Here is a 26,654-nt window from a genome sequence, read left to right as displayed (position 1 = left end):
TGCATCAGCACACTGAGTTGTTTTTAGAAACTCTTTGTAAAATTTCTTAAAAGCAGAGATTCCTAGCCTATTGCCTTTAGCAGAGAAGATATTTCAGTAGTTAGTTGAAGTGGAATCACACAAGGTTTATGAGATTTTTGGCCATTTTTTAAAATTAATTGTTAACTTGCTTTATATTTTATAGTAGATGAAATAATTGTAGCCATATATGTGTATGCAAATACAGGGTGTCCCAAAGTTATATATGTAAGTGTGTGCGTGTATGTGTGTGTGTAGAAAAGAAGGAGAGGAAGAGAGAGAGGGAGAGAAGGAAGGAAAAAGAGAAAAGAGGAAAAGAAACCCTTATATGAGCAATATGAGCACTTTTAAGAAATGTATGACAACACCTTTACCCAGAGTTATGAAGGAACAGATTGTTGTCATGCTTATTTCCCACCTCTCCTGGTTGATCACAAAAGGAGCATAATATTCAAATATCTGAGAAATATATACCTTTATTGAGCAGGTTCCATTTGCTTTATTCTTGGACTCTACCTTGGATTTAAAATATTCCATTGATTGGTCTTAAAAGCTCATATTTACATCTGAACAAGTGATTAGACTGTACATAAAAATGACAGCAAAGTGATGGAATACAAATGAAAATATTTGTTTTTCTCAGGTTAGTTTTGTAGCAGTAGTGAAAATAGGGATTCCATTCAGCATTGACAGAATGCAAGAAAACAGGATCCTTCTTTTACCCTTGAATGCAGGATGACATTCATTCATTTATGCATTTATTTATAGAACTAGAGGCCCGGTGCACGAAATTCATCCTCAGGGGGGCGGGGAGGGGTTGTCCCTCAGCCCAGCCTGTACCCTCTCTAATCTGGGACTCCTTGAGGGATGTCCGACTGCCAGTCCAGAACTGCTGGCTCCCAACCACTCGCCTGCCCGCCTGCCTGATTGCCCCTAACCACTCCCTTGCCAGTCTGATTGACACCTAACTTCCCCTCTGCCGGCCTGATTGCCCCTAACTGCCCTCCCTTGCTGGCCTGATCACCCCCAACAGCCCTCCCTTGCAGGCGTGGTCCCTCCCAACTGCCTTCCCCTGCTGGCCATCTTGTGTCCACATGGGGGCTACCATCATGTGTGTTGGAGTGATGGTCAATTTGCATATTACTCTTTTATTAGATAGGATGTCTAATAAGGGTCAGGTGATTTGCTAGACCCACATGATATAATGCTGAAAATATCACCCCATATCCCTGAATTTATGAAGTTTAAAGAAGAAAACAGATAAATCTATAGTCTAGTGAAGCAGGCCAACATTCAAGTAATCATATTAATATTGTATAATTATAAACAGATGTTCTGAAGTAAAGGAAAACCGACTTATGATTGTGAGTGACTAGTAACTCTAACTCAGGCTTAGTATTATGGATAGGATCTTTGAAGGATTTGTTTGATGTGTGAAGGCATTTGTATAATAATTGGGAAAGAAAAGATTGAATTTCATGTGGAAGAAATAGCATACAAAAGCCAATAGTAGGAATTGAACAAATAAGTTCAAAGAACTGAGTGAAGATTAGTGTGTCAGAAAAGCAGTTATTTAGAGAAAGAGAAAGACATGCTGAGCCTGGACTTGTGAGAATTTGCAGGCTATGTTAGTAATTTTGTTTTTACCTTAAAGGTAAATTAGTATATTTTAAAATTACTGACAAGGGCAATAACGTAATTGTTGGATTTTTTGTAATCACTGGGACTGTTGTGTGGAGAATGGCTTGAAGATTCATGTACATAAATGTGGAAGGACAGCAGGGAAGTGATTGGGGCAGATTAGGAAGAAGTGGTGCTGATAGCATGCGCTAGGGTTGTGACTGTAGACTTGGCGAGAAACTGATATGTGAGAGATATATTCTGAAGGTAGAAATAACAGAACTTACTGGTGTGTTTAGTATGAAGGTAAGGGAACCCGAAATGTCAAAGATGTCCTCTTTGTTTCTGTTTGAGTACATGGATGAATGAAAATCTGGGAAAGCATGACTTCACATGTGGGGATGTATGCTATGAGGAGATGCTTTTGAAACATGAAGATGGAGCTGTGAAGTAGGCTAACTATACCAATCAGGAGATTGGGTTCGTGGGAAGCAGTACATGTATTTGAAACTATAGACTATGTTGAAAACGCCTAGGCTGAGTGAATGGAGTAAGATAAATGGCTAGCAGTGAGATTTGATAAACGATAGTATTTAAGAACAAAGTAAAGGAGTAGGATTAACTCACAAAAAGAACTGAAGAATTGTCATAAAATCTATAGAAATAGAAGAGAGGGGTGTCATAGACATCAAGTAAAATGACCGTTTCTTGAAAAATGAACTGTTACTTTGGTAGTGACATAGAAACATGACTGAAGTATACTATGGTCAGACCATAGTCAGACTGAAATATACAACTCTTTACTAACAGGGTTAGTCAATTGGTTAAGTTGCTCAAGAAGTCAAATGTACAGATTCACTGAAGAGGAGAAAGAGCTCTTCTATTGCCACAATACGTACAAAGATGTGTTGGTGAAAGTGGTGCAGTGAAATTTAATTGAACTGTTTGTAAAAGGGCTTAGTGTTTATATAATAATAAATGCCATTTTACAATATTCTGGTATATCTGAAAACATAGAACATTGAAAAGAGTCATAGGAATTTTTGTTGAAAGCACTTATAAAATAATTTTCTAGGAGATTTCTTTGTATTTTTTATTTTTTAATTTATTTTGTTTTACTTAAATGCCCTTTTTAATACTATTGGAAAAATGTATTCATAACTTAATATAACCCATTTGCATAGTTTCTGTAGTACCTCAGTTTATTAAGTACTACTATAATAGACTGTCTTCTTAATCTCTTACCAGTCTTTACCAGTGAATTATAATAACTATAGTTTTATTAAGCATTATTCACCAAACGAACTCAAAGAGGAATTCAAGATTTATAAATATGTTGATAATTGTATTCTGTATGGATGCTTAGAAATTTATGCATGGTTCACTGTTTTCTTTTTCTTTTTCAATTTTTTCAACCTGCTTTTATTAATTTTCTCCTCAATGCATTTTTGTTGGCCCCTATATTCTACTTAATAAATGTTGTAAGGGCTATATGAATGAAAAAAACAAACAAACTGTATTTGTTATGGTAAGGGGATATTAATTTATATTTGGAGATGCTTATCTATTATGGATTCAGTTGGCAATTTCTGATAATTTTTTATTTGGTCGGTGGAGATTTCTTTCCACTATTTAATACCTTTTAATATGTTTGTTCAATATATAATGCATTTTCTGATTGCTTGCAATGTTAATTTTCACAGGTGAAAAGCAAAAAGGATGTTTAAGTACTGGTCAGCTGTTTTGTTTCTTGGATTCATATTTTTGGAGTCAGAAGGAAGGCCAAGCAAAGAAGTAGGATATGGCCTTAAGTCTTATCAACCTCTAATAAGACTGCGACACAAGGTACAGTCACCATTCTGAATTTTCTCATAGGTCCTAGTAATTAGGAGCTAAACTATTAGTTATTTGATTTCTTATTCATTCAAGAGCACTTACTTAAGAATATGCTTTCAGAATATAATTTTCATATTATGAAAAATATACATTTTAAAACATAAAATAGTAGTAATTTATAAAATTGTATAAATTTAGAATTTTGAAAATTTTGATAAAGCATAGAGATGGCTCATTTAAAAATATATTATTAAAGTTAACAAGTAGTAATAGTTTTATAAAATAATTAAATGTGTTAAGATTCAATCAACCAGATTATGTCCACATTAATTTTAAGTTTAAAACTTGTAAAACTAAAGCAAAAGTGTTATGTTCCTAAATTTGTTATAAAGGTAAACTAAGAAAGGATTTTTATACTATGGGGAAATACATAGGTTGGTAAAGGATTCATTTTTGTAGAAATAATGAAACATTTTAATTTTATAAAAAATAGTTTTTGGCAATAAATACTTCTTTACGTTAAATATATTCAAGTATAAAATAAATAGACATTTAGTTATAATATAAATTACATAGATTACTCATAATAAATTAAGCTAGTGGTTTTATTGTAATAACAGATCATGATAGTATAAATAACAAACTTAAGTAAATATTAAATCAAATAAAAGTTTATAATACATTTTGGTTTACATAGAAAGTAGAAAAAGACAAAAAACATACTAATTATGAGAGAAAAAATATTTTTAAATGTCTTATACTACTTGTCTTAAAAAAACTTTCAAAATAAACATATAAGCCAATCAGAGAAAGGTAAGTATCACATGATCTCACTCATATGTGGAATCTAATGAACCAAATAAACTGATGATCAAAAATAGACCCAGAGACATAGAAGGGAAGGCAGGGGAGGGTAGGTAGGAAGAGATCAACCAATGAACTTGTATGCATATATGCATAACCTGTGGACACAGACAATGGGTGGTGAGGGCCTGAGTGGGAAGCATGAGGGAAGAGGTTAATGGGGTAAAAGGAAGACCTATGTAATACTTTCAACAATAGAGTTTAAAAATAAAATAAAATAAATATATATCAATTTTCCCTTACATTCAACACACATCTTTGGCACTTACATTATATATATATATATATATATATATATATATATATATATATATATATATATATATTTGCTAAATTCTTTCGTAATATTATAATCTCTCTATAGAAAAGCCTAAGTGACCGTTAAGACTGGTCGACCAAATATACTGGTTGACCAAACAGCCGGTCGACCGGTCACTATGACGCACACTGACCACCAGGGGCAGATGCTCAATGCAGGAGCTGCCCCCTGGTGGTCAGTGCGTTCCCACAGCCAACCTCCCACAGTCCCTGCCCCTGGCAGACCAGCTCCGATCAGCCCTGATAAGCCCTGATTGGGACTGGGCTAGATGGCCTGATCGGCCCCTAGTGGCCCCAATTGCCTGATCCCCAGCCAGGCCAAGTAACCCCCCACCCTTGCACAAATTCGTGCACCAGGCCTCTAGTATTTTAATAGAGTGACTAAGCTTTACTGGGATTTTTATGTGGCAGACACTAAGCTGAGATCTGAATTGTATTATTTTATCTTCAAAACAATCTTATGAAGATGTACCTGTTTTCATCTTATAAATAAATCAAAATTCATAGAAATGTTAAGGATTTTTCTGAATACATAAATTTTTTAAATATATTAATTAGCTAGGGATAACATTCAGGATAGGTTTGATAGCCAGAAAAATAAAAAATAAAATAAGAAAAAATGTAAACGTATACTTTAATGCCAAATATCATTGTAGAAATTTAGTCACATGTAAAAGTAAATATGTTCTTAAAGTTTCTGGTCTGGGTAAATACAAGGAAAGGATTGACCTTATTCCACTATCTTTAAATTATTATTCATGTCCTCCACCTCAGGGACTAATAATCAGTTTTATCCTATCCCAATACTTAGAAATAATAACACCTTTGTGAATATTGTCAAAACACATTGTTAATACAACATATTGGCTCATACTCCAACATTCCCAATAAATATTTATTTTGTACTGTGTGTCTGCCCTAAGTTATGCATGTTGAGGTCAAAACTATGACTTTCTAATCCTGTTATTCCTGTGCCATGAACACAGTAGAGACTATTTAATTGAATCTCTGAGAGTCTTTAACTAGAAATAATACTTGATTGCTGGTATTTAAAACAGAGAGACAGAGAACGTCATGGTGGTACTTACTTTTGAAACAACTTGGGAGAGAAGTGAAATTAAGCTACAGAAGGCATTTTGTGAGTGAGTGTGTGTGTGTGTGTGTGTGTGTGTGTGTGTGTGTGTGTGTGTGACCATGTGGAAGTGTGTATTTGACAGGAACAGAGAGGCATCCTGAGTTGTGCAAGCCCCTGTAAGAACCACCAGATAGTTTCCACTCACACCCAACTCCCACCTGACCACTGGGAACTACCTTTCCTTCCCCTTAGAGTCTTTTATTTTGTCTGTGTCATTCATTATTTAGATTCTAGAAATACCTGGTCATCCTTTTTTCCACTGACTCTCATTGCAATTAGACATATATGCCACTTGATTGCTGAGGCTTTCCAAAACCATAATTGAAAATGGAATAACCATAACCATTCCCTATCTCCAACTTTTTATATCTAATTTCATCCAAAGAACTCATCACTCTTCCTCAAGATAAATATTTCATTGATTTATTTTTTTTTTAATGTTTTGCTCCATTAGGTTGTAAACTACTCTACATCTTGCTGTACTCCTGCACCTACAACAGTGTTTGGCAGGTGGTAAACACTCAACAAATAGCTAAGAAATGAATGAATCCATCTGCTGACTAGAATAAGACAAATTAGGATGATACATGTATTTGTATAATGCAGTGAATTCTACATAATTATTTAGTTCATTATAATTATTTCATTAATTATGATTAGTAAATTAATTAGATATAATTTTATTTTTTTATCATTTAATCAGAGTAAAATCAACAAAACAGTGCTTTAAAACTGTATATAAAGTATTTTAATATTGTTACACAATTTCCTCCAATTTTTTTTTCGCCTACATAGTTTTATTTAAATTGCAAAAAATATAAATTCTACATGTCTGTAAGACTGAGGTAATGCATAAGAGGTTTTCTATTTGGATTATCTTTCACTAATATTAAGTATTAGTTATTGACTAGACAACTAAAACATGGGTAATCAATAAAATCAATCTCCAGTTCTGATTAGCCATTTTCCATATTTTCCCCAGAGGACTTTTAGTACATTGAATCTAAACAAATAATATGTATAGACCTCATATTTACCAAATATTTGTGTACCAACTGTGTAATGAATCCCTTCTTGGGACCAAAAAGTGAAATGTGAGACTTCTGAGATTACATGGACATATTGTAGATCTAAATATAAATACATGTGCATATTTATCAGTTTTACAAATACACATAAGTGTGATTGAAAATATATTTGTGTTTCAAGATAAACACAAGTAGCATAAATTCATCATTCTGATTATATAAATCTTAATTATAGTCTACAGTATATGTCTGAGAGAGCTAACCATGTATTTCATACAATGTGTTTCTCCAACAAGCATTTATGAAATATCAAATGCAGGAATTCATTAGCACTCTAGAATTGTAAAATAGAGTCACTAAATTCAACTCCTCAAAATGGTTATCTTATTTATTATTATTTTAAAGTAAACAGTGCATACTTACATTGTGTTAGGTACTTTCATGTTGAAACTAATTGTTGAAACTTAAAATAGTCTTGGGATACAGGGAATGTTATTTCTGTTTATCCAAATGATATCATTAAAACTCGGAGAACTAAAGTAACTTTCCCAAGGACAAGAGAGGGAACAGACAGAATCACTGAGACGGGGAAAAGGAACCACAAAAAAAATAAAGAGGATGATGAAGGTAAAGCAGCATTACACTGACCTTGAGAAAAAACATCTAATGCTCTTTCAGATTGTTCTCTCTGCCCCTCCATACACACAACCAGTGTTCCCATGTCCATTTCTTAGCCAGACTGACATGAATGTCTTCTGCTAACTGTTGCTGTAGTTCTGGTTTAGGGCCAACTTCTCCATGAAGACTCAGTGGGATGCTTAACTGCTGGTCTCATTGTCATGTGCATGAATAATGAACTTTCTGAAGTCTCCCAAATTTTGAACCATCAGCAGTATTGGTGTTTGCAGAGAGGTCTTTACAGAACTTAATCTCCTTAGGCATTTAGTATATGTTAACTTCTCTGTTAGGTTTATTCTATACATTTGGTCATTTAATTTTGAGTATTCCTATGTGGTAAGTAGTTTTATTACTGTATTATAGTTGAGGAAATTGGGGTTCACAAATGTTTAGTAATCATTTAATTTCACATACTGAGCAAATTAGGAAGCAGGATTCAGGATTTAATACATACATTACCCGATGAATACTTTTGGTAGTAATTTGACCGATAGGTCATACATTTCCTATTCTTCCCTCATTCTGTTCACATATTAATAAGAATTTTATTAATTGGTCGCTTTGTGTGCGACGCTTTGTGGTTGGATGAGACTTGGTGTCTAGTTCTGGCCAATGAGTTGTGAGCACTGCCATGCAATGCATCTGGGCTGAACATTATCACTGTAAAATCTCCCTGAACTCTCTTTTGCCTCCAGCATGGCAAACGGATCTGATCAAGGTAGTGGCAACTTAAATATCCCAAGTCTAAACAACTAGGATGAAACAAACATGTGGTTAATTAGTGATTCTCTTGTAATGTGAAAGGAGCAGGGGAGGTGGGTGGGGTGGGAGAACTTCTGTTTTAAACCACTGAGATTTGGGAGTTGTTATCTCAACATAACCATAGTCTATTCTCATCAATAAAGACAGAACTAGAATTTAAATTCATATCACCTAATCACAAATCCTGGGCTCCTTTCGCTGTACCATCTTGACTTTCTGTTTCACTTCCACTCTTTGGGATGTTATTACTGTTTTATTCTCTACTAGGATCCCAGTGCATGATTTCGTGCACCCTGAAAGGAACTATGGGCTGTGAGGCTGTGGTGGGTACAGGGGCAGGTCTTGGCCCTTTGTCTGCGCCTCCGCCTATCCCCTCCTGTCAAAGCCCCTGGCCCCTATCTGCTGGCAGCCTCATTCCTGCCGCTGCCGCTCCCACGTGCTGACGGCGCTGGCCCCGCTCATGCCCACTGATGGCGCGGAGCGATTGGGTCTGGCGCCAGCAGCGGGTGCAAGCTGTGGCTGCTGCCCCATTTGCCCCTCAGGAACAGGGGGCCCTCAGGGATGACTGGGGCCAGCAGCTGCCACTTGGACCTGCTGATGGCACCAAGTGATAGGGACCAGTACCAGGGACTGGCAGTGGGTGCAAGTGGTGGCTCCAGCACTGGCAGCAGGTGCAAGCGGGGCCATCGCTGGCAGAGGATGCAAGAGGCGGCTGCCAGCCCTGATCACCCCTCAGGATCGGGGGGGGGGGGTGGAGTAACCCTGAAGGGCGATCAGGTTGGCAGCCACCACTCACACCCACTGACAGCGCTGAGCAATTGGGGCTGGTGCTGGCCTCGGCAGTGTGTGCAAGCGGTGCTGGTGCCAGCAGCAGGTGTGGGCACTGGCAGCAGGTGTGAGTGCCCGGTGGGACCGCAGTGTGCAGGAGCAAAGAATTTTCAGTAATCACCAGAAGCTCACCCCGATGACAGCCACTGGTGCCCCACCTTGATCTGGCACTCCTGCTCATCTGCTTCACCATCCTGCTACTGCCAATGTCCACCATGTTCCACATGCACCCCCTGGTGGTCAGCACACATCATAGTGACCGGTTATTTGGTTTTTTTGGTTGTTCTGTTGTTCGGTCTATTTTCATAATAGGGAGATATATATATAAACACACACACACACACACACACACGCACACACACACACACACACACACATATATAAACACCAGAGGCCCAGTGCATGAAAATTCATGCACTGGAGGGGGGTCCCTCAGCCTGGCCTGCCCCCTCTCACAGTTTGGGAGCCCTCAGGGGTGGGAGGCGACCTGGCAATCAGGGGAAAGCAATGGCCCCATCACACCTCTGCTGCTGCCACTGCCTGCAGCACAAGCCTCGGCCGGCCCTGGTTACCTGAGCCTCGGGCGGCCCTGGTGGCTGGGCAGCCGCCATCCAAAACTTGCCTGTGCTTCGGGCCTGAGGGTGGGCTTGGCCTTGCCACGCGCCTGCTGACCTGGCAGGGCTGAGGGCACTGGGCGCTGCCATCTTGTGGCTGTGGGTGCCGCCATCTTTGAGGTCAGGGAAGTCAGTTAGCATATTTCCTCCTTATTGGCTGTGGGTGCTGCCATCTTTGAGTGTGGGGCAGTCAATTAGCGTATTGTCTTTTTATTAGATAGGATTATTTATTTCTTCTATTTTTTTTCTGGGTCATAATTTCCCATCCCAATTTAACTTCCTATTGTTTTTATAACCCTGTAATATGTGTGTATTAATATTTCAGCTTATTACCATATACTTTCATTGACTGACTATAAATCCTGTCAGGGTTGGTACCGTATCTTACATCCCTTTTCTTACCTGCTGTACTGATCACACTGCTACATTGCTTGCTGAAGACCATCATCAAAGTCACGCTTGAGGGAAAAATCTTAGGACAGTAGGAATGCTCTTTGACAATACCTACTGGGACCACTTAAAGAACTTAACATGCTGACATTTTTATGTGACTGGAGAACACTATGTCTAGCTTTACAATGCAGAGCTACTCCTGCAAACAAAAATGGCCTCATGATTCCTTTACTACCTAAATCGAATTGCTTACCTGTGAGAGTAGTTACAAGTGGGCCAAAGAGTTTGCTTGGTTTAATAAGTCCAGAGAGTGTCACTATGCACAGTAATACAGTGTAATTCAAATGTCATTTGTGGGAGGTGATTTTTACTCTTAGTATTTAAAAAAAGGTAGATGTGGATTCATGAAGAGTGGCAAGAGACAACTCTAGGGAAGGAGACAAACATTAAACAAGCCATCAAAGCCATGACTGCTTAGAGGCTGGGAACCTTCAGGCAAACCTGGGGGCATTATTTCCTGACTGAGGGAAATTGGTGCCATTCCATCTGAAATATCTGACTGCTTCAAGGATGCTCAAGGGAAGGCCTTTAAAATAGTCATATGTCTTTTCACAGCTCAGGAAGCAATTCAGACTATTATTTAAGAGCAAAATTGGTGGTGAAGACAGGAGTAAAGGGGATCATGGGAAAAATCAATTAATTAAATGTTAAGGAATGTACTAATTACTGTATGTTGATATATTTATTCTGCATATATCATAGTGTCTGAATATTATTAATACATCTCAAATGGTTTTCTAATAGAGTAAGTTATTTTTGAAAAAAAGAATATTTTTGAAAATATTTTTCTGAGAAATGAGATCCCAGTAATAATGTATCCCATCCAGTCCTCATTTTGAGATTGTGCAAGAACTATTGAAGAATAATTTAAAAATTGGAATCTGAGGTTAATAACATCAAAGAGAACATAATAGTTCTAAATTCTTTATAACTAGGAAGAATGAATCCAAGAAATTTCATGAGTTTTAACAAAAATACTTCAATATTTTTTTAAGAGTCCCAGGCAAAAATCAAAACACAAATATGGCTGTTAAACTCTTTTGATCAGAAATGCCCTGCATTTACATTACCCATGATGTAGATACTTTCTTAATGTTATAATTCTCAACCTAAATGCCTAAAAGGGATGTTCTATATTATAATGATGATTCTCTTGACAAGGGGCTATTTTAAGCTTCTCTGGTTCTATTTCACCTTCCAAAAACTAGTAGGATAGAGAAATCTGTGAGTAACCTTTGTTTCAGTGTGAATGGTGTGAAAGATAGCATACTATTTGTAAGCTAGTATGGTAGCCTGTCATACATAGTTTCATGAACAGTGACAGAAGACACAAGACTCCTGGGTCAGAGATAAAAGATGGTTTATTGCTCATAGCAGTAGCCAGAGTTTAAGCTATTTCCTGGAGCCCGAAGCAAAGAGCACCAGGTAGTAACAGCACACACCATGAGTAAGTTACATGAGAGATCTATGAGTTGAAGGATGCCAGTTCTATTGTATGGGCGGTAAGGATGCCCATTCGTTGCACAAGAAGAAAGCATGTTCTTTATCAGACTGGATAGCAAGTAGTCCTGCCCTCTGCTCTGAATGAAGATACAGTCTCTGTTTTCTAAGGTTGTAAATGCACTTGCCCTAGTTCCAGAGGGAGACATTATTTTTATGTTCCAATGCTGTTTACTGTACAAACATTTTTGAACAGATATTCCAGAGCAGTTTTCAGTCAGTGACTCTGCTCATGGGATGTGGAAACATGAGGGACCCATGGAAGACTGTCTCCCAAACACGTTGAGAGTACCACCGTTAACAGTGAATGGAGGGCGGAATTGCCACTAAATTTGCCAAACGCCAAAACTAAATGCTGTGTGGGTTTCAAAGTTGATTTGGAAACTTAGAAAAGTTTTCATGATGATAGCTCCCTCCTACCTGTTTCCTGGTTAACTTTGTCCATTCAAGAACTTTAAGAGAAAAAAGAAGTTTTCTTGACCATTGAACAAGCTGGATGCATGTTTATTCCTTCAAAACAGGGTATATTTTCTAATGGGTAAAATTAGCACGCTGTGGACTGAATCAGGATGTGTCTGACTTGTAAAATCGTTAAGATAAGGATCTACTACAGATAATCATTTGATCCCTTTGAGAATGGATCTCAAAGTGGTACAGTTACTGCAGATGTGTAAGATGGTATGCAAAAATGATGCTCCTGTATACCTTTTTGACACTACTTTAAAACACTTTCATTAAAGCTTTAAAAGTGGCTGTAATTTAGAAAATATACAGCTGCTTTCTGGTGAAGATTTGAAGTTTTGAAATGTTAAAAATGTGATGCATTAGCATTCTCTTTACATCTATTTTTTTAAAAAAAAATATGACAAAGTAGTCAAATAAAGTAAAAATTCATTTAGTAAATTAAAGTCAGGCTTGTCAGATTCCAGAAAACTCTAGCTCTTTCCTAGGTGTGGGCAAATATGATGCTCCCACCACTGGAATATGGATTTTTAGGTGACCCAAGTCACAGAGCCTCCTCATACCCAACTCAGTAATTAAAAACAAAAATGACCTTGATAGTTGAAAAAATATATAGTTTGATTTGTTTCCCTGAAGAGTCCCTGATGCTTTTACTAATGCAGAAGCACCAGAATATTAAGACCTAGACAAATATATATATATATATTTTTTTACTGTTCATTTTCTTTTGATTGACTTCCAAAGAAAGCCTTCTTGTGTTTAAGTATGCTTATATTTTCTCACCATGTCTCTGGGAAGGATAGTGCTGGATCATATCAGTTTGCTAAAGAAAAACAAACTATTAATTCACCCAAATCTACATTAATTAAGTGTGTTAAGCTAAGGCATAATCAAAATATAAAAGTGTGGTTGTTTTGAACACATGAATTAAGTAAAAATACATTTACCTAATCATTAATATTAATGCATTGGCAATCTAGCATTTGCATTCACTACTCCAATGTATAAATTAATTATAAGTTGTCCTGTATATCTTTTATTATTAAAATTCTATTGTGAATTCAATTAGCAAAGCTCTGTATTATAGATGAAAGAAATATCCTGATTTATGAGCTTGACATTTAGCATGGTTAAGAGATAAGAACTTTATAGTATATAAGCTACAACTGAAAAGATAGGTATTGTTTTTAACTAGTGTAACTCACTGCTGATTGCTGGCATCAGTTCCCCTCTATGTAAACTGAGAGTTAGTGTTTTTGGAGCCACACGACAATAGAAAATTCTCTCTCTCTCTCTCTCTCTCTCTCTCTCTCTCTCTCTCTCTATATATATATATATATATATATATATATATATATATATATATATGATTAGAAAACTGAGAACCTAGGGAAACAAAATAAAACAAAACAAAAACAAGGCAAAGTTCTTTGGTAAAGGTCACGCAGCTAGGTGTTGCTCAGCTAAGATTTGATTTCCTGTCTTCCAGAACAGTTCTCTTTTTCTTTAACACACTGCCCCCTAAATTAAGGCTTTTCTTTAAGTTCAGTTTTTATCAACAAAAGGGTATGTTCAGACATTATTTCAACAAATATTTATTAAGTACCTACTACACACAAGGCACTGAGCAAAATAATTCAAATTGAGTCCTTAAATGCACATATTGATTTGCCTGTGATTATTAGTGAAGCAAACATCTCAAATGAATTGATTGAAAACACTTTTCAAGACCTTATTTAAATGTGCAACCAGGGGACAATGCTTCAGGGAGAGCCAGTGCAAAGTTTGCTTTATAGGCCCTAGACGACAGGAAAATAAATGGGGGTGACTAAGTATATTTGCTGGGCTAGGCACTAGAAACACATGCTTAGTTACAACGTTGAAGTAACCGCCAGGTTGTCTGAAGGTGATTGCAAGTTTACCAGCTGTGTGGGCTGTCAATCACTATACTACCAATGAGTGGAAACATCCAACAGAAATGCTTTATTAAATATGCTGCTAGAAGTTTGCTTACCTATGCTATCAGAAATGCTGGCAATGTGGTTTGTTTTCTCTTGAGGTAGGGGTCTCTTTTCTCTTTCTGGATGTTTTAATAGACTGTTTTTATAGAGTACACTAGAGGCCCAGTGCACAAAAATTTGTGCACTCAGGGTGGGGGGTGTCCCTCAGCCCGGCCTGTGCCCTCTCGCAGTCTGGGACCCCTCAAGGGATGACCACCTGCTGACTTAAGTCCGCTCCCCAGGGGATTGGGACTAAGCTGGCAATCAGACATTCCTCTGGCAGCCCGGCAGCCCTCGGGGGATGTCCACTTGCCAGCAGGGAGCAGGCCTAAGCTACAGTCGGACATCCTTAGTGCTGCTGAGGAGGCGGGAGAGGCTCCCACCACCACCGCTGTACTGGCAGCCATCAGCCTGGCTTGTGGCTGAGCAGAACTCCCCCTGTGGGAGTGCACTGACCACCAGGGGGCAGCTCCTGCATTGAGCGTCTGCCCCCTGATGGTCAGTGTGTGTCATGGTGACCAGTCATTCCCAGTCCTTCTGCTGTTTGGGTCAGTTTGCATATTACCCTTATATTATGTAGGATAGAGGCCTGGTGAATGGATTGGGGCCAGCTGGTTTGCCCTGAAGGGTGTCCCAGATCAGGGTGGGGGTCCTGCTTGGGTACCTGGCCAGCCTGGATGAGGGGCTGATGGCTGTTTTCAGGCTGGCCACACCCCCTTTAGGGTGGGAGGGTCCCCACTGGGGTGCTTGGTCAATCTGGGTGAGGGGCTGAGGGCCGTTTTCAGGTTGGCCAAGCCCCCCTTCCCCCAGCGACGGAAGCTCCCAGCCTCTCCTTCATTCCTTTTTTTAAAAATTTTAATCTGGGGTTTATTTACCTTCTATAATTGAAACTTTGTTGCTTTGAGTGTTGCTCAGAGCCAGCCGGGAAGCTTGGCTTCCTCCATCATTGGAGCAACCAAGCCTCCTGCTTGCTGTAGCAATGTGGCTGCCAGCCGCCATCTTGGTTGGGTTAATTTGCATATAGTCGCTCTGATTGGCTGGTGGGCGTGGCTTAAGGCATAACAAAGTACCGGTCAATTTGCATATTTGTCTTTTATTAGTTTAGATAGTTTTCCTCATATACATCTTCATATTTTGTCAGATTTATACTTACAGATTTTATTTTGGGGAGGTTATGAAAATGGCATTGTGTTTACAATTTCAAATTCAACTTGCTCATTGCTAGTATAAAGGACATTTTATTTATTTCTGTATATTAACCTGTGTGCACATTTCTATGTGGACACACATTTTCAGCTCTCTTGCAGACTTGCTGTAAATTACGTATTGGTTCTAGGAGTTACGTCAAATCTCTCAAATTTCTGACATAGTTGTCATCTGCAAGCAAAGACAGTTTTCTTTCTTTCCAATTTGCATATGTTTTATTTTCTTTTCTTGCATTATTGCATTAGTTAATTCTTCTGATATGATGTTGAACAGGAGTGGTCAGAGAAGATACCTTTGCCTTGTTTTTGATATTTGCTCTAAGGCTTCTAGTTCTTTACCCTTAAGTGTAACATTAGCTGTAGGTATTTTTGTTTTGTTTGTTTTAGATGGAGAGAGTTTTTGTCATGAATAGGTGTTGAATTTTGTCAAGTGCTTTTTCTGCATCTGTTGATATGATCATGTGATTTTTCTTTTTTAGCCTACAGATGTGATGGATTACATTATTAAATTTTTTAATGTTGGATCAGTTTGCATAGGTGTTATAAATCCCACTTGTTCATGGTGCATAATTCTTTTTATACATTTTAAAATTCCATTTGCTAATATTTTATTGAGGATTTTTGCAACTATATTCACATGAGATATTGGTATTTAGTTTTCTTGTAATGTCTTTGGTTTTGATATTAGGGTAATGATGGCCTCATAGGATGATTTAGGAAGTATTTTTTCTGCTTCTATCTTCTAGAATAGATTATAAAGAACTGGTATAATTTCTTCCTCAAATGTTTGGTAGAATTTACCAGTGAACCCATCAGGGTGGGCGTGGGACTTTTTGTTTTGATTATTGATAACATTTCATTAACATACATAGATCTCTTCATATTGTCTATTTCTTTTCATGTATTGGTAGATTGTGTATTTCAAGGAATTCGAATATATCATCTAAATTATTGAATGTGTAGGCATAGAGTTGTTTATGGTATTTATCATTTTTGATGTCTATGAGATCTTTCAATCATTTAAAATTTTTCTTTATTTTGATAAATTTCTTAATGACCTCAGTTATTTGAATTTTTAAAAAGATTTATAAGTTAAATTAAGGTCAGTCATTGGAAGAGCCAAGTAATATAAAATTTCAAAAGACTATAGTTCTATTTTCTAGCCCAATTTACATAGTTTCTCAGCATATTTTATCAGTTAAGTTTCTATAAGTCTTCCATAAAGACCTCAAAAAAGCAAGAGTTCTGACAATACTACAAATAAACAATACTAAAACAAATAAACGCAAAATATAACAACATACATATTAAAAATACATATTTTAAAGTATTGTAAACATTTTTCTTAGTTGTGGGAAGGTTTAGGAAACTTTTGAGGGGAATTACCTATCTCATATTTTATTTTTCTGTATTGTGTGTTCACCACCCCAAGTCACATCTCTTTCCATCACCATTTATTCGCTCTATACCCTACTCCACTTCTCCTCACCCTGCTCTTCCCAGCAATCACATACTGTTGTCCATGTCCATGAGCATTTTTCTCTCTCTTTTTTCTTTTTTCTCAATCCCACCACCCCACCCCCACCCAGCCTTCCAATGCCCAGCCCCGACAGCTGTCAGCCTGCTCTCTCTGAGTTAGTGCCTATTTTGCTTGTTAGTTCATTTTGTTATTGTGTCTCTCAATAGTTTATTCCCTATTATTAGTGACTAGTATCCCTCCATATGAATATGCCACATTATTTAGCTTTGTTTTTAATCCATATTTCTATTGATAGAAACCTGTTGAAACTTTCATAAATAAAGCTGCTATGAACATACTTGCATACTTGTTTAAGACTTTTTTTGGAGGGAGGGGTATATATTCTCATTTCCTATGGGTCAATAACTAGCAGCAGTATTCTTAAATAAGAAATTACCAGAACTTTTTTCTGAATTAGGTATATAATTTTATCTTCCCAGCAGTAATGCATGAAATATTCAGTTATTTCCCATTTTTGTAATATTTTCTGTTCTCTATGTTTTTAATTTTAGCCATTCTGAAGGTTGGTATCCAATATAGTGTTTATTTGAATTTCCTTGATGATCATTGTATACTGGTTATTTACAAATTTTGTTTTGTGATTTATCTGTTCAAATATTTTGCCCATTATTTGTAATATATTTTTAAAAGATGGAATGCTTCAGGAATTTGTGTTTCATCCTTGTGCAGGGTCATGTTAATCTTCTCTGTATCATTCCAATTTTAGTATATGTGCTGCCGAAGAGAGTACTATTGTAATTTTTTAATTCAGTTGTTTAAGTGCGTTATTTTTTCATAGGTGCTTCAGAGAAATATAATTATTTATGAAAATATTTATGTCATTGTAAAATTTCAAACAATATAGAGTTACTGTTAGCCTCTTTGATGAGATTTTTTAAAAAACATCATGAAGACAATAAAATAAGTCCACATTTGGGCAAAAGTTTGAATGTTTAAATAGTAATTAAAAGGTATAACTTCTAATGCAAATTAGATATGACTAAAATAATGCTATATTTTATTATAATATATCTGAAGATATATGTATGTATATTTATATATTATATATTTCTATCATGTATATATTTAGAATTAATATATTTTATTCTAAAGCACCATATTTATTTTACTGATGTTTCATTGTTAAAAATAGGCATTCATCTATAGCAATTAGTTTGAGCTGCTAAAGTTAATCAGTCACACCCAATTTAAGGTCTAAAACAGTATTTCCCTGGTATATCATCTCTATAACTCACTTCTCTGAGAGGATTAATGATATGCAGACCAGAAATGGTAGAAATAACATTGAAAAGAAGGAATTAAGACTTCAGTTAGGAAAGGAAAGAGCGAAAGAACATACAACTATTGTAGTGAAAGAAATTATCTTGTATTATTGCATTGTATTAGAGTTTTAATAAGTCTTTAAAATAAAGTACTATTTCATTTTTGAAAAATAAGAAAATAAAAGAGATTCATTCTACTAAGTTCTACATTTCTATTGGTAAGGTAGGTATGTGGCAAGTGTTAATATAGTTTCAACAAAATACTATTTTCTGTACCAATTCCATTTTAATTAAATTGTGTTAGTTTTTTATATTTGGACTAGAGGCCTGCTGCATGAACTTTGTGCATGGGTAGGGTCCCTAGGTCTGGCCAGCAATCAGTCCTGATCGGGGCCTTCCTGCTGCTGGCTGGGGCCTCCTTTCCCTGGCTTCCAGTTACCACCCGGGGCCTTCCTTCATTCTGCGCTGCCCCCTGGCGGTAAGCACACATCATAGCGAGCGATAGAACTCCCAATCTCCTGGTCGAACTCCCATGAGAACACCTGCATATTACCCTTTTATATATATAGATTTTATTTTGGATTTATAGATAGATACTTAAGAGATATATGTGAATACATTTTACAACTCTTACTAAGCTTGTTATATTTAAACAATATTATATTGAAAAGAATTTAAGGCTACCTTGCTTGTTCACAGAACTATTTCTTTCCTACAAATGGGGAACATACATTAATCAAATATTGAAGATCCTAACAGAGTACTAGTATGCAGGCATCTGTGAGTTACTGCACCAGATTACTAGTTTCTATTCTATTTTATTCTTAGCTTTAAGGTTACTAGTACATGGGTATAACAATGACAACAAAAAATAATAATATAAGAAAATGGAAGGCAAGCAGAAAGTTAAGCAAAAAGCATTTTGATTCTACTCCCACTTCACCTAGAGCATCTCTGATTTATTTTTGATATATTTTGATTCATAAAATGTGTTTGAATAAAATATTTCTGCTGCTTAGTAAAAATTAAATTATGGGACTGAGTGGTCTCAATTACCTAGTAATTTTGAGAATTATGATTTCAAATGGTTTAGCTAGTTTCAAAAATCAAATTATCTCGAAAGGATAAAGAGTAGCTAAAACTAAATATATATTTTAAGCATCAAGGATAAATAACACCCCTTTCTCGGAGATGAATTAAATGTTTTAGAAGTATAATTGTATTTATTTATACATTTGTTACAAAAGCATTAGTGAAAGTTAAAGTTAAAATGTACCTTATCTGTCTATATGTCTAATACCTTCATTTTGCTAATAAAAATTTAGGTCCTAATTGTTATGTGCCCAAGTTTCAAAATCAAGTAATAATAGATTTTGGAATAAAATTCTGTTTCCTAATAAAGAGTAGATGGGGACCTAACACATTAATATCTTCTCTGATATATTTGTTTAAAGCACTCTATCATAGGACTTATATATATGTAGGATAGATAGGTATTATATGTAGAAATATTTCCATCACAAGTATATTTCTACCAAGTCTACTGGATTTACAACTCCCATATAGAAACTTTTCTTCAATACTTAATATTCCAAATAGCAATATGTTTTCCCCGAAACACAATACCTTTGAAATTCTCACTGTGAAATCCCAGCCATTATTTAAGTCCTTTACTGTATAATAAAATGCACCTCCTTTAAAACATAAATAATTTTTTTAAGCTATACTTCAGAACCTATTGTTGTGTTCAATGTTCCTCTCTTTGGTAACTGTTCCTCAAAATCTTATAATTTTTGTCCTTTTGAAGGTTATAATAAAGTCTCTTATTCACCACAGAGAAGACTATATTCATTGCCCCTGAGAACATTATTTCTCTGAAATGTTCTGCTGAAAATGGATTCTAATGACCAAGTCATTTGGAGAAAACTGCCTATTATGCTTCTGTGGAAATCCACAATGCACAAAAGTATATTAAAGCCCGAGAAATATTCTAAACTTTGCTTAACCTAGAATTTCCCAACTAAATGGACTATTGAAATTTTTGAATACCTTCTGATGTTCTGGGAAACACAATTCGGGAAACTCTGCTCTAGTGGCTTTTAGAATTATTTCTGCTGCACACACCAGAGGACTTGGGATTCTCTTGAAGCTAACAATGTTCAAGTTGAAGGTGGCAGAAATGTGTTGTTTTTATTACTCTGCAATATCCTATTACACAAAAATAACAATTGGTTACGCATTCCACTATTGATAGATATTTGAATTGTTTTCATTTGGGGGTTATTGTGACTTTCTTGTGCATGCCTTTTATTAGACATGTACATTCATTTCTCTTGGAGTATAATTGTGAGGTCATAGGGCTGCCATATATTTAACTTGAATATGTAATTTCAAAGTGTTTGTGCCAGCATATCTGTTTTTATAAAATATTTCAGAGTTGCTTTTAGGAATTATCTTAATTCCAGATCTTCCTTTTGTCTACATTGATGGAAAGAAATGAGATGTGAGCAGATGATATATTATTGCTGCTGCTGACAAATGTTGAGTAGAATAATTTCAGTATGATTAAATGACTGAGTATTTATCTTTCAATGAAAAAATACTACAATTCAGGCTCCAAAATTTCTTACTAAGTCCCTTTGTGAAAGTATAATACAATGGAACTTAATATGCAATATCTGACTCAGAAAAAGTCATTCTTCAATTATGAATTTACCCTAATGATAAACAAATCCCATAACTTTATAGTTTAAGATTTTCTGGAGATATATTCCTCTTTTGACATGTAAGGAAACAGTGACTATCAATTTAAACTTCACATAGATTTTGTACCTATTATAAACAACAAAGGTCCTAATTAATTATTTATAATAATCTATAATAATAAAAGCATAATATGCTAATTAGACTGGACAGCCCAAACGACCTTCTGGATGTCCTTCCGGATGGCCTTTGGACGAAGCTGGGGCTTTGAGGGCCGAGGCCCTTGCATGAACTTTGTGCATCGGGCCTCTAGTTTAATATAAAAGTCTCTTAGATATGGTATTGCATAATTGTAGTCTTTAAGATAGGACATTGAAGCAGCTTCTATCCTCAGACCCTACTAGGATTAAATTCAACATTTTCTTTTTGTAATGTTTTCTGATAATTAGCAAAACAAGATTTTACTATAGAAAACATTTCTCTGAAAGATGGCCTGCCACTGGAAAGCATGATACTTTATCTAAGAGAAGTTTTGGATTTTTGAACTGGCATTTTGAATGACCTAGTAGTTTTAGTCTAGTCCAAATTTTCCAAAAGTGAAGAATTAGCTGAACATAATAAAGCAATGACAAAATCAACAAACAAAATAAATAAATAAATAGATAAATAAATAAAGAGCACTGCCATACTTCAGTGGTTTTCTTTTTTTAAAATGTGCTTTTATTGATTTCAGAGAGAGGAAGAGAGAGGGAGAGAGGTAGAAATATCAATGATGAGAATCATTAGTTAGTTGCCTCCTTCATGCCCCCTACTGGGGATCAAGCCATAACTCAGGCATGTGTCCTGATAAGAAATCAAACCATGACCTCCTGGTTCATGGCTGGATGCTCAACCACTGAGGCACACTGACAGGGTTGGTGGTTTTCATTTGTATTAATTGGAACACCAAAGTCTTATGTTACTGCCATGTTTTCCCACCTGCACTCCTAGTGCCTTCTAGTGTTAAGTGCTACTTAATATTCAACTTGTGAATATCTTATTTTTCTTATAATGTTATTATTATTAACTAGTAGCCCGGTGCATGAAATTTGTGCACATTTAAAGGGAATTAATTGCCCTAACTGCCGGGGTCCAACCCCAGCAGGTCCAGGGGTCCCCAAAGGTGTGGACGGAGTCGGCGAAGAAGGAAGGACATGGAGACAGTGTTCAGTTGATCAGCAGCCTAGCCAGGATCTCCAGCCAAGTTCTGGTCTGGATCTCCAGTGAAGTTCTGTTTAGGATCTCCAGCCAGGTTCTGTGTCCATGGTCTCTTGCTAGGTTCTCCAGCCAGGTTCTCCAGGTTCTCCAGCCAGGTTCTGTAGCCATGTTTCCTCGCTAGGTTCTCCAGCCAGGTTCTGTCCAGGTTCTCCAGCCAGGTTCAGTCACCAGGTTCTAGTCAGGTTCTCTTGCCAATTTCTGTAGTCAGGTTCAGTCCAGGATCTTTTGCCATGTTCTCTCCCTAGGTTCTGTCTCTAGGTTCTGAGGCCAGTTTCTGTCCAGGATCTTTTGCCATGTTCTCTCCAGCAAAGTTCTTCTGTCTCTAGAGAACGTTCTGTGTAGGTTCTGTGCCAATTTCTGTCTCTCTTCGTTCTGTCTTCTTACATCTGTATTTATACCAGTTGATTCCAATCCTATCAATCTCTATTTCAAAGGTTAGGGCGTTTCTTATCTCCATTCCAGTGAGTAAAGATTATGTAGCTTAAGCATGATTGTTCTTAGTTAAAGTGATTAATTACCCACCTGGCACTTAGTTAAGAGGTTTTATTCCCTCCCTAACTTCAGGGGAAAATCCCTACCTGGGGAAACAACCTTTCTCAGAGACCTTGGTTAAAACACATAGTGCCAAGAAGGTGAGCAAACATATTAAGAACAGTATGCCATATATGCCAGGTCCCTTGAAACAGCAAGCATGGACCAGCTCCCGGCACCTAACTGGTTTGGCTCAGTGGATAGAGCATCGGCCTGCAGACTCAAGGGTCCCAGATTCGATTCCAGTCAAGGGCATGTACCTTGGTTGTGGGCACATCCCCAGTGGGGATTGTGCAGGAGGCAGCTGATCGATGTTTCTCTCTCATTGATGTTTCTAACTCTGTATCCTCTCCCCTCCTCTCTGTAAAAAATCAATAAAATATATTTTTTAAAAAAAGGGAATTAATTAGCAAAGATATTTCAATATTGCTATTTGCCCTTTCTCTATAATAGAAGTGTGAGAGATAAAAGGAAATTAGTAAAATGTATATAAAAATAATATAATAATATATTATTATAAATATATTATAATAAATAAATATTATATATTATATATATTATATATTACTATTATATATAATACATTATATATTATATATAATATATATAATATATTATATAAATATATATAATAAATAAATATTATATATTATAAATAAATATAACATTTATTTATTAATAAATAAACAGTAACAAAAGGGTAGAACAACAACATAGGCATGATATAAAAATGACAAAAACATGATATGAAAACAACAAAAACATGATATAAAAATAACAGTGATGCAAACAATGACTAATAAAGTGATTAAACTTATTCTAATATCTCCCTGTACACCACATTAAGAGTGAAAACACTTTCAAAGTGCTTGACTAATTTTTTCATGTGATGAAGTACTTAGAACTTTAATTGTAACATCACATGCTCTTCAAACTCAAGAGAAAGCAACATATAACTGACCATGTGCAAAAACAGGTTCAGGTAGGAATATGCCTACTTTGTCTAGAGTTTGTCCTTATGATTTATCAATAGTCATCACAAATGCTTGCATCACGGGAAACCATCGTGGAATCAAATTAAATGGGAGGCCAGTGTCAGATGGGGACAAATTAATTTTTGGAACCTCTCCCTCTGCAGATCCTGTTAATACTTCAGCTTCGATAATGTTAGGTCATAGTCTTTTGATAATAAATCTGGTACCATTACAAAGACCCCATTTACAATTGAGATTTCTCAATAGCATGATGATTGCACCCACTTTCAATTTTAATTTATGACCCGGCATTCCCGAAGGAGTAATACGATTAAGAAATTCTATGGGAAAATTTTCTTTTTCAGCATCATCTGTGGAATCAATGGAATCATCAAACATATTCTCTCCTCCCTGCTGTCAGGGGCCAGGGTGCAGGTGAATAGGATTGCTAGCTGGCAGGCCCCTGACAGCAAACTGGCCACCTGTCAATTCTGTGAGGAAAGGGGCTCCCTCCTCCCTCCTGTCAGGGTCCAGGGTGCAGGAGAATGGGATTCCTGGCTGACAGGCCACTGACAGCAAGTTATCCAACAGCGGATTCTGTAAGGAATGGGGCTCCCTCCTTTCTACTGTCAGGGTCTGGTTTGAAGGTCGGCCATGCCTCCTGTTGGGCTAGAGACCCAGAGTTCTACCAGGCTGTGGCCTCCACCTCAGCAACCCAGGATTGACTGCTTGCTGGGCACTCTTGGTGCTCTGAGGGTGGGTTCTTCCCTCAGGCCACACGGGAAACAGCTGGGGAGGGCGCAGCTCTTGGCAAAACAACCCAGGATTCAGTGGGTCCATGCTCCGAGGGCGGGTTCCTGCCTCAAACCCCGCCCTTGCTGGAAACAGCTCAGGGATACAGCTTGGGGAGGGCACAGCTGTTGCCAAGACAACCCCTGCAGGACTGACTTCCTTCCGCTTTGTAGCAGCTCAGGGGTTCAGGCGGTGATGAACAACACCCATGGTTTTTATATTAGTAGATTGTAGAGACTTGCTAAACCTAGATGTTTACTAAAATTACCTGAGCTACAAGGTATAGACCCCTATGCTTCTGGAAGACATAGGCTTACCTATTTTTTGAATTATGTGCCAACTGCTAGTATCACCAAGTTTCTAAATGAAGCTAATGTAGCTTCCTTTTTTCCTTTTCAAACTCTAGGAAAATGATAGTATTAATCAGTATGGGCTGCTATAATAGATGCCATAGATAGGTTGATTTAAGTCATAACCATTTATTTATCACACTTTGAAGGTTGGGAATTCAAACATCAAGGTGCCAGCAGATCTGATGTCTGATGAGAGCACTCTCACTCGTCCATAGATGGCAGTATTCCTGTTATTTCACCACATGTTCAAGGGACAAAGAGGACAGTAGCTCTCCCAGTTTTTTTCTTATAAGGGCACTGATCCCATTTATGGGACTCCATTCTTATGACCTCATTATCCACCAAACACTGCACCTCCAAATGACTAGACTGTCTACATGTTATTAGCAGAGATTAGTCATCAACATATGAATATTGAGGGATACAAACATTCAGTCCCTAACAATAATTTCAAAATTACTTCCATCACTGTTTTATTGCTGTTATTAGTAATATAAACCAGGAAAAATGATTTCTAGCAAAGAAAATGATCATCTATTGGGAATTTTACCTATTACCTGCCACAAAGGATAACAACTACTATTGACTTTCAACACAAAACTCATATTTAGTGTCTTCATGGTAAAACATTGCATAAACCTGCAGAAAAAATATTTTGTATTTGTCAGACTTGTTTCTTTTTAAGATTTAAGAATACTTCAAGAATTATAGCTGTATAGTGACTCTAAGGGCCTCTAAAATAGTGGTTATAAATCTTGACAGATTGCCAGCTCAGAGTGTCTCAATTGGTTGAACATCATCCTGTGCACCGAAAGGTTGCCGGTTCAATTCCTGATCTGGGCACATACCTGAATGTCAGGTTTGAGCCCCCAGTCGGGGGCATGAATGGAAGGCAGCCAATCAATGTTTTTCTCTCTCTCCCTCTCTCTCTCTTTCTCCATATGTCCTTGGGTGAGAATTTAAAAAATTAAATATTGACAGATTTTCAGAATCATCTGGGACATATAAAATTGCAGATGTCTGGTCCATTTCCTTAAAAAATTAAATTAGAGCTTTTGCTTCCTGTATGAACTAAAGTTCAGTTTAAAAAGTACAAATATATGTTTAACTTAGAAATTATATGTAATAAGATTATATGAAGAGATAATGTAGAATTATCAAATATGTATAGAATTTTTAATACTTTAAAATTTTACAATGTATGCATAAAATATACATATATTTGAATAAAATAGACATATATGTATAAGATATACATATATAAAGTTACATAAGTATAAGTTATGCATATATGTATAAAGTATATATATGTTTCCATGAAATATATATAATTTGAATATCCTATCTAATAAAGAGGAAATATACTAATTACCCTAGTGATGTCACAAAGATGGTGGCGCCCACAGCCAATAAGGAGGGAATATGCTAATTGACTGCCCCACCCTCAAAGATGGCAGTGTCATAGCCAATAAGGATGGAATATGCTAATTTATTGTCCCACCCTCAAAAATGGTGGCACCCACAGCCAATAAGGAGGGAATATGCTAATTTACTGCCCCACACTCAGAGATGGAGGCACCCACAGCCAATAAGAAGGGAATATACTAATTGACTGCCCCACCCTCAAAGATGGCAGCACCCACAGCCACAAGATAGCTGGCAGGGGAGGGCAGTTGTGGGTGATCAGGAAAGCAGGGAAGGGCAGTTGGGGGCTACCAGGCCTGCAGGGGAGGGAAGTTAGAGGCGACCAGGCCGGCAGGGGAGGGCAGTTGGGGGTGATTGGGCTGGCAGGGAAGGGCAGTTTGGGGCAATCAGGCCAGCAGGGGAGTGGTTAGGTATCGATCAGGTTGGCAGGGGAGTGATTAGCGGGTCATCAGGCTGGCAGGCAAAAACGGTTACGGGGAATCAAGCAGGCAGGCAG

At 36.9% G+C, this 26,654-nt stretch overlaps 1 protein-coding gene across 2 annotated transcripts in view; it reads left to right on the top strand.

Annotated features, from left to right (window-relative positions):
- The window catches only part of FSTL5 (follistatin like 5), a 594,131-nt gene that overhangs the window by 45,537 nt on the left and 521,940 nt on the right, over positions 1 to 26,654 (top strand). For both annotated transcript variants that reach the window (XM_081091744.1, XM_081091745.1), the window contains exon 2: positions 3,342 to 3,483. In XM_081091744.1, the coding sequence (XP_080947870.1) occupies positions 3,358 to 3,483 (126 nt within the window). In that variant the 5' untranslated portion in view covers positions 3,342 to 3,357. The remainder of the gene's footprint in view (positions 1 to 3,341; positions 3,484 to 26,654) is intronic.

This window comes from Myotis nattereri, assembly GCF_964212035.1.
Source record: "Myotis nattereri genome assembly, chromosome: 5".
In the NCBI taxonomy this organism is placed as follows: domain Eukaryota; kingdom Metazoa; phylum Chordata; class Mammalia; order Chiroptera; family Vespertilionidae; genus Myotis; species Myotis nattereri.
The sequence above is the reverse complement of the archived record's forward strand: the minus strand, read 5'-3'. Positions and strand labels throughout refer to the sequence as shown.